This window comes from Nasonia vitripennis, chromosome 4 (assembly GCF_009193385.2).
Source record: "Nasonia vitripennis strain AsymCx chromosome 4, Nvit_psr_1.1, whole genome shotgun sequence".
Taxonomy (NCBI): Eukaryota; Metazoa; Arthropoda; class Insecta; order Hymenoptera; family Pteromalidae; genus Nasonia; species Nasonia vitripennis.
This window is the reverse complement of record NC_045760.1, coordinates 15522986-15540806: the sequence shown is the minus strand read 5'-3', so window position 1 is coordinate 15540806 and position 17821 is coordinate 15522986. Positions and strand designations below refer to the sequence as shown.

General features: G+C 44.2%; 1 protein-coding gene across 2 annotated transcripts in view; it reads right to left on the bottom strand.

Annotated features, from left to right (window-relative positions):
* Positions 1 to 132: 132 nt before the first annotated feature.
* Positions 133 to 17821, bottom strand: part of LOC100114340 (unconventional myosin-X) — a 36979-nt gene continuing 19290 nt past the window's right edge. Inside the window, exons 3-17 of one of the 2 annotated variants that reach the window (XM_031928516.1) lie at positions 16936 to 16998; positions 11305 to 11557; positions 10884 to 11221; positions 10320 to 10802; positions 9338 to 10238; positions 9003 to 9255; positions 8773 to 8808; positions 7653 to 8274; positions 6853 to 7455; positions 6184 to 6773; positions 5917 to 6103; positions 4384 to 5830; positions 4008 to 4288; positions 3492 to 3941; positions 133 to 3406 (exon numbers count right to left, since the gene is read on the bottom strand). In XM_031928516.1, coding sequence (XP_031784376.1) covers positions 3200 to 3406; positions 3492 to 3941; positions 4008 to 4288; positions 4384 to 5830; positions 5917 to 6103; positions 6184 to 6773; positions 6853 to 7455; positions 7653 to 8274; positions 8773 to 8808; positions 9003 to 9255; positions 9338 to 10238; positions 10320 to 10802; positions 10884 to 11221; positions 11305 to 11557; positions 16936 to 16998 — 6714 coding nt within the window. In that variant the 3' untranslated portion in view covers positions 133 to 3199. The remainder of the gene's footprint in view (positions 3407 to 3491; positions 3942 to 4007; positions 4289 to 4383; positions 5831 to 5916; positions 6104 to 6183; positions 6774 to 6852; positions 7456 to 7652; positions 8275 to 8772; positions 8809 to 9002; positions 9256 to 9337; positions 10239 to 10319; positions 10803 to 10883; positions 11222 to 11304; positions 11558 to 16935; positions 16999 to 17821) is intronic. The other variant, XM_031928517.2, reaches the window with a different exon arrangement.

The following is a 17821-nucleotide window of genomic DNA, read 5'->3' as shown; positions in this document are numbered from 1 at the left end:
CAAGAGGTATAAAGCTTTTTCAATGCTCTTTCTCATTCTAGCAAAAGTGGGCCACTTCAATAATTAAGTAAGCATCATCCGCGTAAATGGAGTTAGTATGGAATTGGAACAGTATAAATATGTAACAGAGGGTTTGTAATATAATATGACTTTATTGTGATCTCAATACAGAGTCTGGATATATCACTATATTTATAATAATACGTAGATGTATCCACATATGTATGCGTTCTTCATACATGTGTGCGTGTTTTTCGCCTTGTCGTCCTCGCACGCATATGTTCGTGTTTCCATTTAATAACTCATTCTCTTGTTTCTACGACTGTGTCTAAAAATTGTCTACGTGTTTTCTGTAAATACAATATAATATATACATAGCGATCTCGTTTATATAATTTTTTCGATAATAACATTGTCTCAACCAATAATTTATTTTATTTTTATTGTTCATTAAGCTAATATAATTCACTCAACATTCGTAATTTCGCATCAGGCACGCACATAATCTCATATTTTCTCACTCGTCGCTTCTATTACTTTGTCTGTACTCTGCAACACTTATACTCTCACTCATATAATTGCCTCTTCTCGAAGACTTAATGAATTACAACGCACCCATTCACGAATCACAGTCGGACTCAGCATTCGTCGGTATTTAAATTTAAATTAAGAAATATGTTAAAAAACTGCAGATAAATGTATGTGATAAGCATTTGAATTTCGTAGAATTTTATGAAAAAATACTTTTAATCGTGAAACCTTAATCGTCGTCAAATTACTTGAAGGAATGGTTTGCAAAACGAATTACGAAATTATTTTTGTTTAATGTGCGATAAGTAACATAGCATCAATCAAATAAACGACCGAATCTTGGTCCGAGCTCTTGATGGGCTTGTCCTATTTTGGCTGTGTAATTTGCGGAACTATACCGTCAATAGCTCATATTTACACGCTGACAACAAGAAAACACAAATCGAATATACTTATTTATATTCATATAAAACAAGCACGTCACTCTTCTTCTAAAATTGCATTACAAAACAAAATTTAAATGTATTATAAATGTATACATACTTGGACGTTATTTAAATCGAGGCACGGCGAGTAAGAGAACATAGTCTTTGAAATTCTTTTTAAATTCAGTATAGTAAAAACCGATTTCGTAATAAAGTTCTATAAAATTGATTGTTTATTTTAAAATTACATCTATTCTGTATATTATTATACTTGAGATCAATTCGTTAATAAAAAGTTTTATGATTGATTAGATAAACGTTTAGAAAAATAAAAAAAAGGGAAAATTGATAAAAAATTGGTAAATATTATACATAGTTTTATGATTGATATGCAAGTCGTAGTTCGACAAATAAAGTGTTGAAAAATATAAACTTAAATTTGTCAACTTGCATAGACGTAATATTTATACTAATTATATTCTATGGTTAGTGATAGACGATCTATTAATATTTACTTTTGATCCAAAGTTCACTACTTTTTAAATATTTCGTACATGTTAAATTAACTGCTGCATAAGAAACCTTTGCTTATATACAATTTAGACAAAAAATTAAATATGAATTTTATCGGCCTTTCAACTAATCGTCCAAGTTTAAAGTTTTTTTTAATTATAAATATTTACAAATACATGTTTCTTATGAAGTCAGATTTACTCCGATTTTGTATCAGGGAATGTCAAGCAACTTAGAATTCTTACATCATAGATTGCGTATAAAATGACATTGTAACCAACATTTTACTTAATTTTCAATGATAATTATCGGCAAATAATTAAAAGAAATAATTTAAGTAGGTTACAGTAATCAATTATTGTGCGAAAATTAATACTATACGTATGCAGCTTATGGGCTGACTTGCGTTTTGTATTACAAAGTTTTTGTTAGAATTGCACAAGTTTAAATATGTAGTTAACTAAAATGTAGTATATCTTTTTTTCAACTTAAAATTTCGGATTTAATAAATTAAGAAATTTGTATGAATTTAAAAACGATTTTTGATCAGTACTATTATTTCCTTATTTATAAATGTCTAGTAACAAAAATCAATGTATACTAGTAATTGGTATACAATTTTAATTCACTATAAAATTGTGGAAACTGTAGTTCATAAACGCAGTCGCCTATGCCTAACGTTGACCTTTTATCAGTATACATACTTATCTGTAAAATTCGAAAGTCACAGAAGAAAAATGCAATCGGAATATTTTCGTTAGTTACATATCTAGCAATTTTACAATGATGCGCATGCTTTTATATATATATATATATATATATATATATATATATATATATAATCTCCTCTTATAACTGATATCACGAATCTTGTCTTTTCGATTTTTTCTTGCACTTCTGCTCTTTTTTTTTTTTTTTTTTTTTTTTTTTTTTTTTTTTTTTTTTTTTTTGTAATAATGTTATTATATTTTAAAGACAAGTTATATGATATATATTATACTTATAGAAAAGGCAACGGTTGTTACAAGTGTATAATGTATAACGACGAAAAAAATTGCCATCGCTAAAGGAATCACGGATAACCGTGATTATATTACAGTTCAATCATTCATATGAAAACACGAGACTTAAGCCTTTTTATAATTGTCCGCTTTTGGCGCAAGTCGATAAACAATCTTACATGGCAGTATTTAGCAATATTGTAGATCTACGTCATCTGTAATAAATTTGTGCTATTTAAACATACATCTTCATAAAGCCAGTAGCAATAAGCTAATTATGTTTTATTCTGTATAATTTTTTTGTTTCATTATCATGCAATTTTGTAATTAATTGTCCCTCAACAAGTTACGAGGTATGTATTTTTCATTAAATTTTTCACAAATTACATTATACAAAATTTTCAAGTAAAGAAAACTAAATAAGTATCAACGATTAAACATTAAGAACACAAAATCTTGTGGGACCATTATTACAAAAATATACGATGACAAGAAGAATAAATAATTTACAATAGATTACAAAGTTGTGAGATAATTAAATGTACAATATAATTTAGCCGATCCCTAGCCTAAGTGCATATTTCAACAGTTTTTTGTTATAATAATTCAATAAATATACATACAAAAAGGGACCACCACATCCCTCTTGTTTCTTTGCCATGTTTAATACTTAGCTTGAACACCAATCGAAAATTTTTTATAGAATATTGGTTCAGCAAAAACTGAGTTTTAACTGGCCTGCGAATGAATAACAGGTGCACCACGATGCAAGGCTGATGCTGGTCTTGACTTTCTATTGCTACTGGTACCATTCATCTGTTGCTGCTGGTGGGATTGATTAATCTGTTGTACAACAGTAGAATCACGCTTGTGGATTTCAAGAGGCAGGCCTAAAACCTCCATATACTCTCGAATGAGATTTGCTATTTGGAAAGCCTAAACAAAAAAGATTATAGTTTGCATATTTTCTATACGTTAATGTTTATGTTTATGTTACTTTTTACGAGAAAGCGTTTGATACCTGAGAAGTTGTCAAAATCACTTTACTCTGCTTCTTGTCAGAACCCGTTATAATCATTAAGCAATTGACGGCAGGATTGTAACTAAGTATACTCGCGTACTCGTAAGTACAAAGCGCGTTTCTTGAACGATGCTCGAGTAGATGTAAGCCTTTTTGATCAACGGCAAGCCAAAGTACGCGTGGCCAATTTGAGGTAAAAGACTGCATGACATCGAAAATAGTCGCTTTGTGTAATGGCCAAGATTGTATAAGATTGAGAAAAGCCTTCTTGGCTTCTGGTGTCGACATGCCGCGCAATGATTGGTGATGTTGAACAACGCCGTCAAGGCAAAGATTGGGTACAAGGCGTGTTGGTAGGCAGTGTCCAGCTATGGATTGATATTCTTGAACCGATAAATGATCCTCGCAATCACCCTGTTCCACTTGAGCTTGCAAGGCAGACAACATCATCTAAAAAAAGAGAAAAAATGAGACTTTTTTCGAATGCTTGGATTTAATATTTAAGTGTGCACTTACAGCTTCCTTTTCTGTAATTGGAAAGCGATCAGCCCGAAGATCATGAAGTACTTGATAGTAAAGTAATTCTTTTTCAACCGGATCATCCAGATTCATATATTGATCTAGAAATAGGTGCTTTTTAAAGAGAAAGAAGTGGTGGGCATGTTTACGCGGCTGAGAAGCTTGACCCGTGGTACTTGTATTTCTATATTTTTCCCATTTAGACATAACTTCTGCTATTTTTTCATCTGGCAGCAGTGCTCGGTCAGAAGAACCAAGTACTTCATATATTGCATATCCTATAAGATAAAGGTGTCAAGCAATCAATCAGATGTATTGTTTTCAAATTTTTTTTTATATCATAAAATATATGTTGACCTATTTTTAAACATACCCATTGCACTTTCTCCGAGTCCAATTTTAGCTTTGATGAGTTCCATTACGTCTCTGGCCGTAGCCGATGGATGGAATTCTACTGCATGATATTGTCCATCCATAAAATGGAATCTCGCATAAATTGGTCTTCGATTAATAGTACACATAATCTCTTCTCGGCTAGGTGGCCATTGCCTTCTCCAAGTACCTTGTGTCTTGTACAGGCACTTTTCTGCAAATCTTGCATACTTACCCTCTTCTGTTACATAATCGCTAGCGCAACGTTTGAGATGTGTGATTAAATATTTTCTTATGATTTTCTGTGGTGGCAGAATGACGGAACAAGCTAACGACAATAAAGCCCAATGCCTCAGATTAACGCGACTGTTAGGATCGGGATGGTCGGTCGTTTGCTTAATCAACTGGAGATACAGCTCTCCGAGAAGCGTTTCTTTACGCATGCAACGCTCCATCACTGTTTGAATGAGGTTTACATGCTCATCTTCAACACGACGAATCGTGTCACCATTTTGCCCAAGACCGGCATATGTGAGTATTAATTGGAAGACATTTAGGGCTATCTGCTCTTCGGCATCTGGTAGCTTTGTCAGACTTTGGGTTATAAGTGTTCTGCTGAAGGCCCAGTAACCATAATGAAAACCTTTGTAAGTTTCACCTTGGTCGGTAGAGTTTCCATGTTCTTGTCGTAATTTTTCAAGCCTGTGCTTGGACAGTCGTCTTAATGTGTTCCTAAAAAATCCAGCCCCTGCATCCTGTGGCTTTCTCAGTATTTCTGAATCTACTAGGGTTCTTCGGCAGTTTACAAGATTATGGTATAATCTAACTCTATCTTCATTGGTGATTCCTTTCAGCTTCTTTGCAGGCGCCTCATTTTCAGTGATCCATCCAGCAAGAGCAGGACAATAGCTCACGATAAGGCTGCCGATTTCGTTCTTTTGCGGCGTCTCAAAAACAAAACATTTGTGGGAACTATCAGGGTTGTGCCTTAACAGCGAGATCGTGATGAATGAATCGCTAGGATCTAGCATAATACTTTCCACGTCCTGGTAACGATACTCAGAAAGTACGAATTTGTCGTCTGGTTTAATAAGCATAAGACCCTCACAATTTATACCGAGAATCAGTTGATTTCCATAAGACCAATAACCACGGTATGTTACATTGAACATCGTTGTACCATATAGTGGGTATTGCATGACACATGATAAGTAAAGAACTTTGACTGCGAGTTCAGATCGTCCGGCGCCGTATTGTCGATGTGCTTGAGCTAGTATCGGTACCCAAACATCATCGCCCCGAGCACGGCTGATTCTGTACGGTAAGAATGTCTCAATTTCGCTGTAATAGTCGAGACGGTCATTATCCTTGGGATCACCAAGCATTACTTGTGCTTGTAATCCTGCAAGTTGAAGTGCTACTTTCTCCGATACTGGAAAGTCATCACACTGAAATAAAATAACACACGTTATGGAAAAAATGCTGATAAATGCATATTTTTATATAACGTATAGCAAACCCCACATAAACATACCTTTACTACATTGTAAACGGCTTGAGCATAAAGCATGTTGACTTCGACTGGATCTTGGGATATTTCTTTGGTATTGCGAAAAAGTCGCCGTTTAAATATAAAACGATTGTCACCGCTACCAAGTGTTTGATTATTACGACGCAGCGTAGAAAAGCCAGATTGTGTTGTGTTCAATTTGCATTGTTTCCTATTAAATATTATAAATCTTCGTGAGCACTGCATGTAAACAAAATATCTAAACATGCTATTAATTTGTTTTTAACTTACATTTCCCAGGCAGCAATGACGTCATACAGATAATCGTGAGCTCTCACGTGTTCCTCTCCATCAGGTCGACTTTGGTAAATTGCCCATCCTTCGAGCGAACGCAATCCTAGCTTTTCAGCTAATTTGGCTGCTGCATCGGCAGCTGTATCTGTCGGGTGGACATCGATTGCTTTGGTCCTGCCATCCAAAAAGAAAAATCTGCACACGATTGTGCCCAGTCTTCTCATAGCCGCTATTTCAACGGTCGATGGAGGATACTGTCTGCACGAAACTTTGGTATTCTTACAATTATCAAGACACCATTGCACGTACTGGCGTAATTTTCCTTCCAATGCAAGATTTTTTTTTAGAAATGACACGAAATACTTATAGAGAAGCTTGCTTGGTTGGAAGGCGACAATCGCCAAACAAAGTAGCAGCCAGACACGTTCAGCCCATTCAGCATTCGGATTGTTTGTGGCTTGACGCATGCATTGGACAAGAATTTCATCACGCAGTTCTTCGCGTTCTATGCCATAGCCAATTATAGTCTGGATAGCGGAAATCTCCTGGTCCAATTTCATTTCTCCACGTAAGTATTTGCAGAGATCCTAGAGTACAATATCAATGAAATCAAATGAAATTTTCTTAAAAATTTGCAAGAAAAATTTACAATTATAATATTCTTACTCTAAATACTGTGCAAGCAACGTTGACATTTTCTGGGTCGTACATGTGAATGTGTGAATTCGGAATAGTCGATCCCTTGTAATACGTAACCATTTCGTACTTGGGAACATATTCCATACTTTTACCCCGCGATTTTCTCGTAAGAGTTGCCATGATTGTACCTTCGGGTGAACGTTCATGACTGTTGAAATAGTTTTGTGCAAACTCGACAATGTCGTGATAATTTTCACTGCCCTCTGGAGTCTCCAGTTTTTTCTCTTCCAGCTCTTGCAGTTTGCGTTCCACGCGATACTTGCGTCTTTGCTCTCGTTCAGCTGGTTGTTGCTGTGTTGCCTGATGCTGTTGATTTGTCGGATTCTCTTGTTGAGGCAGTTTTTGCTGCTGTAGTTGCTTTTGTTGTTGTTGCTGCAACTGCTGATGTTGTTGTGGCTGTTGCTGCTTCTGAGGTTGATACTGTTGTTGTTGATTTTGCTGCTGAGAAAGTTGTGCGTTTTGATCGTGTCCGTTTTGTTGCTGATGAACCTGATGATTGTTGTGATTTTGTGAATGACGCTTATTCAGAATTGTCTTTCTCGGCTCTGATTGTGCACCAGGACTTATCAACTGAAATTAATTATTTAAATTTTAACAGAATAATGACATTGGTGGTACTTAGAGCAATGCAAACGGGATTTTAATGAGGAAGAATTTCAAAAAGTGGTACCAGGAGAAGTAGTATTGATAGAGATATTGACAACATTCAATATCGAAGAAAACATTTGATGTGGCTACCGGGTAAATAATAACACCTACAAGCTTACCTTCTTTATTTGCTGAGGTTCTTTGGCAACTAAATTCTGAATCGGAATTTTGGCAGAATTATCATCCGAAAGGTTTCCATTTGAGTGTCCATTGTGACTATTGTTACCGTTTACTAAGATCGGACTAGATGGTCCATTCTCATCTCTTGGCAAAACTGATTCATAAATTGGCTCATCGCTGTGTTCTTTCGCATCCCCGTTAACAGCACTGTTTGCGAACTGCGGTGGTGGGGGCGGTGGAGGTGGTGGTGGTGGTGGTGAATCCTTGGGTTCCGGTAGACTTGGTATTTTCTTCTGGCCATTGACAATATTCTTTTCAGCTTCTTCGGCTATCGGGCTCTTTGCGTTCTTAGATTCTCGCTTCGCTTTCTCCTGTAACTCTTGCTGAATCACCGATTCAAGCTCAACGTCTAGATTCTCTACTAGTTCGTCCATCTTCTCGCCAATCTCGTCGATTATGTGGTTGCTTTTAGTCGATTGTACGTCAGACAAGAAAGAGAAAAGATTGTCAAGATCCACAGAGGGGATGTCGGTACTTGAATTATTGTTGTTGTTGCCAGCCATTTTGGAATTATATTGCTCAGCCATTTGTGAGAGTTGTGCGATTTCTTCTTGTGCTTTCCTAAAAATTAAAAAAAATCTATGAATATCTCGAAAACAGAGTAAATTATCACAGCAACTCATAAAACAACGAGAAAATGTGCTTTCTGTATATGCATGTACATCCAATAATGTGTAGGATCCTCGATGACATGCTGCGTATATATGTATAAATTACGATGATAAATATTGCTACATATTGTAAAGAATTGTGTCCTGTTTCTTTGTACGGTGTAAAAAACCTCGAATCATTCAAATTATCGGTTTTCAACTTGTATGAAAAATCCATTTTTTATGTTTAAAAAAAATATAATACACTGAATTCAATAATTACACAAAGTCAATACTGTTAATGATCTCTACTTTGTTAAATTGTGTAACAAGTATATTCGTAAAGTTTTATTGGAGATGTAAACTGGCAATTTCAGCATTATCATGTAATGATGTGTATTAAAAATGTCAACGCATGCAAAGCACAAGACACATCAACTCTTCAACTCTCCTTGTTCCGAGAACTTACCCAGGCTCCATCCCGACAATACCGTTGTATTGGGTGCTACAATTATACAAACGAATGGATTTGATAAATCACCAAACACGAATCTCGAAGTTGTTTAGAAACACTTAAAGAAAAACAAGACGCGCCGTACTTAATAAATCCGTGAAAAAAAATGTTTACAAAACTCGAAGATGAGCAAGATTTCAATGAGATTCAGTCTAAAAGAGCAAAAAAAGTCATGGTCACCATACCTTTGGCTCTCTTCAAGGGCTTTCTTGTCCTCCATGAGTTTTCTCTCCTCTTCGAGCCTCTCGCGCTTCCGCATTTCTTCGTCGACGCGCCTCATCTCGCGCAGTGCGGCTGCGACTTCGCGGGCGAAAACGCCTCGCAGATGCGACTGGATGACTATCGCTGCACGGCGTTTTCTTATGAACATAATGCGTAGCTTCCAGCCGCGGTATGCGTGCTGCACCTTCAAAGCCGCTTCGCGCATTCGTCTATAATCTGTACAAGGAAATTATCCGGCATTAATGCCGATGTGTTTATAGTATAAAAGGAGAAAGAAAGCAGTGCCATGGGTGCGAACCTTTGCGAACGGTGTATCCCTTCCATGTCTTCTGAATGAGCACAGCATTGCAGGTGATGAGCTCGTTTCTGGCGTCCTCGAGTGGCTCGTGAACGAACTTTCTGAGGAAAACCTTGTTCTTGCCGATCTGCCACTCGGTGGCCGGGACGCTCTTGCTCTTGATGAGAGCTCTCACAGCCTCCTTCTCGTCCTTCGGCAACGAGAACCTGCTTCTCTCGAGGCAGCGATACCTGGCGACGAATTCGGAGAAGGCCATGTGGATGGGAAATCCCTCCTTGCGTATCCGAATGATGTCGAGCATGCCGAGGTACCTCAGCTGATCGAGCACGAGCTTCTCGTCATAGTGGTTGGCCTTCTTGTCCATGTTGGGCTTGATGCAGCGCGCGTACCAGGGCGTCGTGCCCTGCAGCACGTCGACCAGCGCCTGGAGCTGGTGGCGAAACGAGTCGCAGAGTGTGGGCTTGCCCTTGGAGGTGCCTCGCGAGAGGGTCGTGGCACCGCCGGAGGCCCGGGCGACGGTGCAGCCGAGCAGGTCCTGGTAGGCCGTGATCTCTTGGACGAACTCGTTGGTGCTGCGGCTCATGAAGTCGAAGAAGACGTCCTGCTGGACGTCGCGGTTCTTGTCGACGAAGCCCTCGACGGTGTAGGTGACGCAGCCCGCGTAGTGCTTGACGCCGAACTCCTTTTCCCACTTGCGCCGGTCGTCGCCCTTGACGTAGCACGGGTGGCTCTCGAACTCGGCGTGCATGTTCGTGAGGTAGGCCGTGTCCGAGCCCTTGGGCATGTGGCACTGCTCGGTCAGCAGCTTGAGCACGCAGCGCGGCGGCTTCTCGATCAGCTCGAGGCAGTGGGTGTTGTCGGTGAAGGTGATGTGCGAGTACTGGATCTCCTCTTGTCGGTACTGCGCGCAGAGAGGCATGCCGCGTTACAAGAGGCCGCGAATGTGCGCGAATGAAAATATGCAAGAGGTCGCGAGACTCACCAGCTCCTGCTCGAGGGCGAAGACGTAGTGGTTGAAGAACTTGTGGAGCTTCTCGTTCGTGTAGTTGATGCAGAGCTGCTCGAAGCTGTTGGTGTCGAAGTTCTCGAAGCCGAAGATGTCAAGGACGCCGAGGAACCTGGATATGTCCTGGCCGGGGTTGGTGCAGTTGTTGATGTGGTTGATGAGCCAGGCGAAGGTCCTGGAGTAGAGGGCCTTGGACATGGCGTGCCGGTTCTCCTTGGCCTCCTGCACCTTGAGGGGGATCTCGGTGATGTTGCCGCGCACGTTGATCTCGCGCTGCAGCACGATCCTCGTGAGGTCCTCGAGCTGGAGCCCGAGGAGCGGCGCGACCATCTCGAGGATCTGCCGGTCCTCGTCGGTGAGCTCGCAGCGCTCGCCGTCGACGTCCTGGAAGCTGAGGTTGCCCAGCCAGAGGATGGCCGAGAGCACGCGGAATATCCCCTCGCACATCTCCGCCGGCACCTGCCGATGCGATTTCGTATATAAGAGACGCGTCGGCGCTTGTCGCCATTGTATATATTATAGGTATGCACGTATCGCTACCTGGAGAACGTTGAAGGCCAGCCTGAGCGCGTCGAACTTTTTCGAGTCGGCGCTGGCGGAGCCGTCCGAGCGCTCGCTCGGCTGGGTCAGGTACTTGTAGTGACTGGCCGGCCTGAGCTTGTACTGCTCGGCGAACTCCTTGTCGCGGCTCGCGGCCTCGACCAGCTGGTAGAAGACGTGGTAGTTGCGCTCGCCCGGGCTCTGAAAGGTGATGCGGCTCTGCTCGAGCAGGTAGTCCTGAATTATGCAGCCCTTGATCATCCACTTGCTGTCGAAGCAGACCTGCATGAACTTGCCGAAGCGCGAGCTGTTGTCGTTGCGCACCGTCTTGGCGTTCCCTGCGCAAGCACACGCCCGTCAAAATCCAAGCGTCTCGCACCGATAAAGAATGAGTGGCTGAGAGAACGTGCCGATAACTCACCGAAAGCCTCGAGGATAGTGTTGGCCTCGAGGATCTGCTGCTCGACCCAGGTGTCGACGTTACTCGTGACCGAGCAGAGGTACTGCAGGATGAACTTGGTGGTCTCGGTCTTGCCGGCCCCGCTCTCGCCGGAGATCACGCAGGACTGGTTGCAGTCGCTGTCCTTGAGCGAGCGGTAGGCCGCCTCGGCCAGGGCGAACACGTGCGGCTCGAGCGCGCCCATCTTCTGCCCGTGGTAGCGATGTACTTGTTGCTGAAACACGGAACCCGATCGCTCATATTATATACGCTCCTTTCTCCCGGCGGCCGACGTAAGTAGTGCAAGCCAGTTTGGCGTCAGCCGACCCCTTATACCAGAGCCCGGCGCAACAACCCTTTCAGACTCACCGCCCTTAATTCTTGGATTTGTTTCGGAGTTATAACTTTCGTTTCGGATCGATTAAAAAGCATGAGCGCAGAAGTGGAAATACAACTGCGCGCCGGAGGTCGGAGTTTACTTTACCGATATAACTCGTCCAAAATGGCTTTCCGCGTCCTGCTACTGACGGCGTTGCGCTAAAAATATACTGTACAAATGTACTGACGTATGCGTGCGCAGCCGATTATTCGTGCACGATGTACGGCGAGGTGAAAAAGGCAGAAGGCGCCTCGGAGGAGAAAGAGAATAAAAACAAGCCGAGTTCATTTATCGCTACTCGCGCGCAACTGTACTAACGAGAAGTCGCACCAACATTCGTTGACTTTGGCGCCAGGTATAAGCGTCGAGTTCGTCGCACTTTGCTGGCGTCTTTCCGGACAGTTATCGCAAGGAAGGGCGTATGCGCGTACATTGTTAAGAGGGATACTGTTGTCAAAGATTACTACGTATAGTTTCTCGAAAAGTTTTGCTCGAAAACTATATTATGTAATTACGTATAACTTTATGCGAGTCAAATTCATTTCGAATTACAGAGCTGCGCTACTGGGAAGTGAAGTTCTGAATTTTACTCGAGCCGTGCGCGATTCGCTAATTGAAGTTAGCGGATTGCCGATTCTCAGCGTCAAAGTTATTAATTCAAGTTTTGCCATATTTATTTCCGTGAATAATTTTGACGTGACTTGCGCTGTTTTGAATGCACAAAGACCCGAGCGCATTTCTGCCCTAATGCATTACATCTAATATACATTCTGACGTGGTAAACTAATATACAAGTGACACCGGTTGTTAGTTATTCTCTCTGAAATAGCCTCGCGTACTCCATTACGGCTTGAAATTCTAACGAATAAAAACTTCAGGTATCAACAACGTACGAACCCGTCATCCTCCAGCCAATAAAGCTCTCGTCACTTAAAACCTGTAGCGAGATAGCAGGTCGAATATTTTTTGCTCGATGGCCGTGAAGAAAATAACGAAGCGGCCGGATGTTTTGGGGCTGCTGCTTCCAGTTCAGCTGGCAAAAAAAGCCCGTGTCACGAGGACGGGCCACTTGCTCGGACTGGGTCACCCTCGTTATCTCCGTCGACGACGATGAAAGAGAATATGTAGGCGCGAGAGCTCGGGTTGAAAGGGCCGCTGATTTGCATCGCTGCTGTGCGGGCGCTCGGCTTTCCGCCTCATCGACGTTTTCCGGATTATTCGCGGAATTTTTTCCGTCGGGGATTCATCCGCCTGAATTCACGAGCGAGAGAATGCGCGCGGCAGATGTTCGGATAAGTAATGCTACGCGTTTGAAAATTTCATAGTACCTATACAACAAGGGGCTCGACGAATCTCGGTGACTTTTTATCGTGCGCGCGGTTCAAATGTACGGGACGTTTTACGGTGAGCTCCGCCCGCCGGAAGGTCTCGACATTTCCACGAGTTACGAGTTACGACTTGGGGCTCGTAAAATTTCATTTTTCAGACGCAGAAAGGCCTCTCAAAAGCTTGAAGTAAATAGCAAAGAGTTGAAAAAGCGAGCCACGAACATTTTCCAAAAGCGACAGACCCCTCCTTCGCGCCAGCAGGGAAGAAAAAACCGAGTAGGTGTATAAGAAAGCTCTTTTAATGCCGCACGGGGGAACGACCCGATTCTCTTTTTCCCTGCTTCGTTCCCGAGATGACTCGAGCACTACTACACAATATGGAGAGTAAGAATTTTGAAATTTCAATCATTTAAAATTGACTCGCGGACGATTTCCTAATTAGGTATGCAAACATCGTCAGCAATCAGCTGAGTCATCAGCGCAAGCACGATCCAGAGCCCATCGCGCCAACAAGTTAGTATACACTTGCGAGTCGGTAAAGTAGAGCGTCTATCGCAGCCGATAGAAGCTCAGCGGCCACGAGATCATCGCATCAATAAAAGCTCATGTGCTTGCATCGGGCGCGCTCCGCGGTGGCGGCGGCGCAACGGTGGCGCAGCTCTCTCAACGCCGAATCGGATGTGCGCAGGGAGCCGATCAATAACCAGGCGTGTGCAGTAGCGCCGGCAGCTTTCCTCGCATCCCCAGGAACCGCGCTGCGAGCCATGAACGCGAGTGCTGCGAGTTTCTGCAGTTTCGTAACCCGCGTGTGCACAGGTGCGCTCGCGTCGTATGAGGTGTGCCGAGGAGAAACAGCCGCGGAGAGTCGGGGAACAGAAAGAGAGAGAGAGAGAGAGAGAGAGAGAGAGAGAGAGAAAGAGAGAGATAAAAGATGCGCGCGCGGAGCCGAAATTCGGACGTCGCTGCGCGCGCGGCAGCTTCGACGTAAGGCGGCTCGGCTGCACAGGGCGTGGTACACCCCCCTATATTCCAGCGCCGTGTGCACACGACTGTATACAAGGGGCGAGAGCTCGGGCGCAGTTAAAGGAGCCTCTGACGTGCGTGCGCGTACGGCATACATATACTCGTGTTTTTTTTTGTCGAGAGGCTATTGTTGCCGCCGCTGCTCTCGTGGGGCTTTCGTGAGGGAGGGACTCGATGAGAGGAGGACTCGACTTTTGATGTCGTCGATGGGAAAATCGAGACGGAGAGATTTCGCGATGTAAACACGCGACGCGCACGATTAGCCCGTTGCGACGCGAATGAGTTCAACGAACTCGGGATCTATTAAAAAAAATAAACGCTCTGGCACCCGAGCGCTCCCTGATGCACGTAGTGGGAGATAAGCCCGGCATAAAACGGCGAAGCCTTTGTGCGCCGCGTTATTCTCGATTTTTATCGAAGGATCTGCGATCTAAATGCAAATGCGCAGCGTATTAGACGCTCGGGCTCGACAGCGCTACTCGGCTCCATTCGCGTCAGCAGTAAACACGACCACGTGGAGTGAATACGGTCGTGCGGGACGATGGATTCGATTCGATTGGCAGAATCGAGAGGGGTGGTTATCTCTCGTGCGCGTTTCCATCCCTCGACTATATGCAGGAGCAGCGCAAAAAGGGTCGATGCACGCGACACAGGAGCCCGAATATATCAGCAGCGCCGCAGCTCGTATTATATGCACTGCGTGCGGTATTCGGGAACGGCTTTACGAGAAGAGGAGTAGAGGCTCTTGCCCACCCCGCTTTTTATTGCACCGAATAAGTGAATGACCGCGTTATTAACGGCTCTTCGCGCTGCTGCGAGAAAACTACGTTATTCAAATTTATATACTGATAAGGAAAATTTTACGATAATGATCCGGTGCATGAAGAGAAGAGCGAGGGAGAGCTTGTCGAGATAACAAACAGTGGATGGTATATTCCTAAATAAGTTATAAAGAAAAAAATAAATAAAAACGTGCTAGAAGTAGCCAACCACGCACGGCTGAAAAGCCCCGCCGTCTCGATCCGTATTAGCCGACCGTTCCTTTTCAAACTCTCTCCCGTATAGTCGCTCAACTTCCGCTAATCCGGCTGCATACCGCGTTCGCACAAAACGAATATAACTCCTGCCAGCGCTCCATCAAGTGCACTCGATCCCGAAATAAGCATGCAGACTTCCATGTTGCATACGTGTATAACTATACACATCCAGCGCCGAAAATAAGTATGAGCGCGGCACGAGTTTCCAGTGAAGGGAGACGTATACACGTTGATAACGCGTGAGAGGCCTGTATGCATATATAAACTATCCGATTAAAAATAACGCTCTTCGACGTGCGAGCACGGGAATGCTTTTAGGGACGAAGCGGAATTCGGAATTTATATGGGGACTTGTCTAATTTCGTAAATTGACTCGTTAAGCGCGGACGAGAGTCGCGTGCGGCTTTAACTGCTGGCGGCGGTTTCCTGATTTCCAGCGACGCTCGCGTCCAACGTTATGCGCGACCGCGTAATATATCTTATCTGCAGTTCCGAGGATTGTGTAAGTTCTCTGCGCGGAAGCTACGCATACATATGTATATCCTTATCGCGCTACCGCTGTGTATACACTTTGTAACGACTAATTTTAGCCGGACACTTTTCGGTTCTCTCGCTGCATGCAGATATTCTATACGCACACGCGCGTTGCGCGCAAAACGATCGGAGCGCCGAATTTCCAAAAACTCGTTAAACAAATTCCGCTGCAGCGACTCTGCGCGGTGCGGAGCATTTCATTAGAGCCCGAGGGTAAACACCGACACATGCACACGCCGCCGCAGAAAGTAAGAGAGAAAGAAGAGCATCAGGGAGAAAACGAACCACTCGACTCTCAAGCTGCACTGCCAGCCGCGCAAAGGTTTCTCCTATTTCTCTCGCCGCAGCCCCGCGCGACCTAGAAACGCCTGCGCCGTGAAAAGCCTGCAGCATTTGATATCTCCGCTGCTTCCGCTTCCGGTAGGTACACGCGCAGAGCTGCTCTCGCGAGAGGCGCAGGAAAAAGTCGCTTCCGGGACCTGCTCTAGCGCGAGCTTTCGCAGGTGCTTCGTGCTACTCTGCGAGAGCTTTTTCTTGCTGGCTTTGAGGATAAATACACATCGTTAGTCCGGACGACTGCGAGTAAAAGCTAGTGCGCGACGCTTCGCGACTGACTCGCCGTGATTCCGGCGATAAGGATAGAGCCAATTCATTATATGATCCGTTTGAAACTCGAGAGCGACACTCGCCAATCAGTTTTCCCATTAATCTCTCGCAGCATTAGCCCAGTGCCCTGCGGCCCAATTTCCTCCGGGCGCGCACTCCCACGCGAAACGGAAACGAGCCGATGCCACCTCGAATCGATATAGCCTCTCGATCGATATCTATACTCGGCGCAGGAAGTTCGGGCCGCGAAAAAAGTGCGGCGGCGTTCGTGTATAGGTACACATAGGAAATGACTCTTTTTCCGCGTCGTCCGTGACTTTGCCGGGAGGGAACGTCGAGTCACATGAGGAGAAAAAAAGGAATGAAACGAAGGCACGGATCAACGTGTGCCGAGCGTCATACCGAAGACTGCGCCGTTTGCTATTCTCCGCTGGCGCTTCCGCTGCTGCCCCGGATGTTCTTGCGCGGCGCGCATCAGAAAGTACAAAGTGATAGAGGGAGAGACAATGTAACGCGAATTCTATGCTGCGCGGAGCATCGTTCCCCCTCTGCGCGCATTGCAGAACTGTTTACGACCTCCCAGGGGAGGCATGCGTGCCCGAGAGGGGCGATTATTGCCGCGGAGTCGATTGCTTGCAGCAGTCGAAGACTGATATACGCACGCGCGGATGTTATATGCGGCCTTATTTATTGTATGTAGACTCACCAGGGTGTAAAAGTCGACCTCCTTGTACGGATTGACAGCTATCAGAATCGATCCGGTGTAGGTCTGCGGTGCGTCATTGTTATCTTAGTTAAGGAAAACACTGGTGGAGTTGCTGCTCTGGGAATAATTTGATGAGTAACTGCCGGAGCTGATCTGTATAAACGTAATATAATAGCGCATGGTGTTCATCGGCAAGAGTATTTCCCTTGTTTGCGAAACGGCATCACACGTGTACGTGTATAATATGTGTGTATGTTACGGGTAGCAAGAGAAATGATTTACGCGCGGAAAGAAATCGATGAAAATTACCATAACCATCTCGCATCGCCGCAGCTCTTCGAGCAAAACTTCCGAGCGGCACGCTATCCCATGAGCGCAGAAACATTCTTGTGCATGTGCAGTATACACTCTGCTCTTTATTAGCAACTTCGTGAATTCGTTTTTTCTCCTCCCTATATACGAGAACGACCGCCTTAAAACTCCCGCATCGTGAATTTCGTTGTGAAACTTTTTACCCGACGATGCCTGTTGTAAATACTCCGCACATACATATACGGTTTGCATGCAAATCCAGCTTCGGCGAAACGAATCCAATCGTCTCGAGCGAACCAAATTGATCCATGTCCACTCCACCCACCCCCCCCCCCCACCCCATAGACCGTGAAAGCATAGCTCGGCAGCCGAAATCATCCCCTGCGTCAAAGTACAGCTCCTGCTGCACTCGTGTCCCCGAAAAAAAAGACCAACTCGCAGATGACGTCAGGCCGCGTTCAGCGCAGATACAAGCGCGCGAGGGGGTTGCTGCGACGGGAGAATGACTCACGCTGCCGTACACGCGTATACATATATAGACGTTGAGTCGTCGTCCAAGGGGGTATAATGGCAT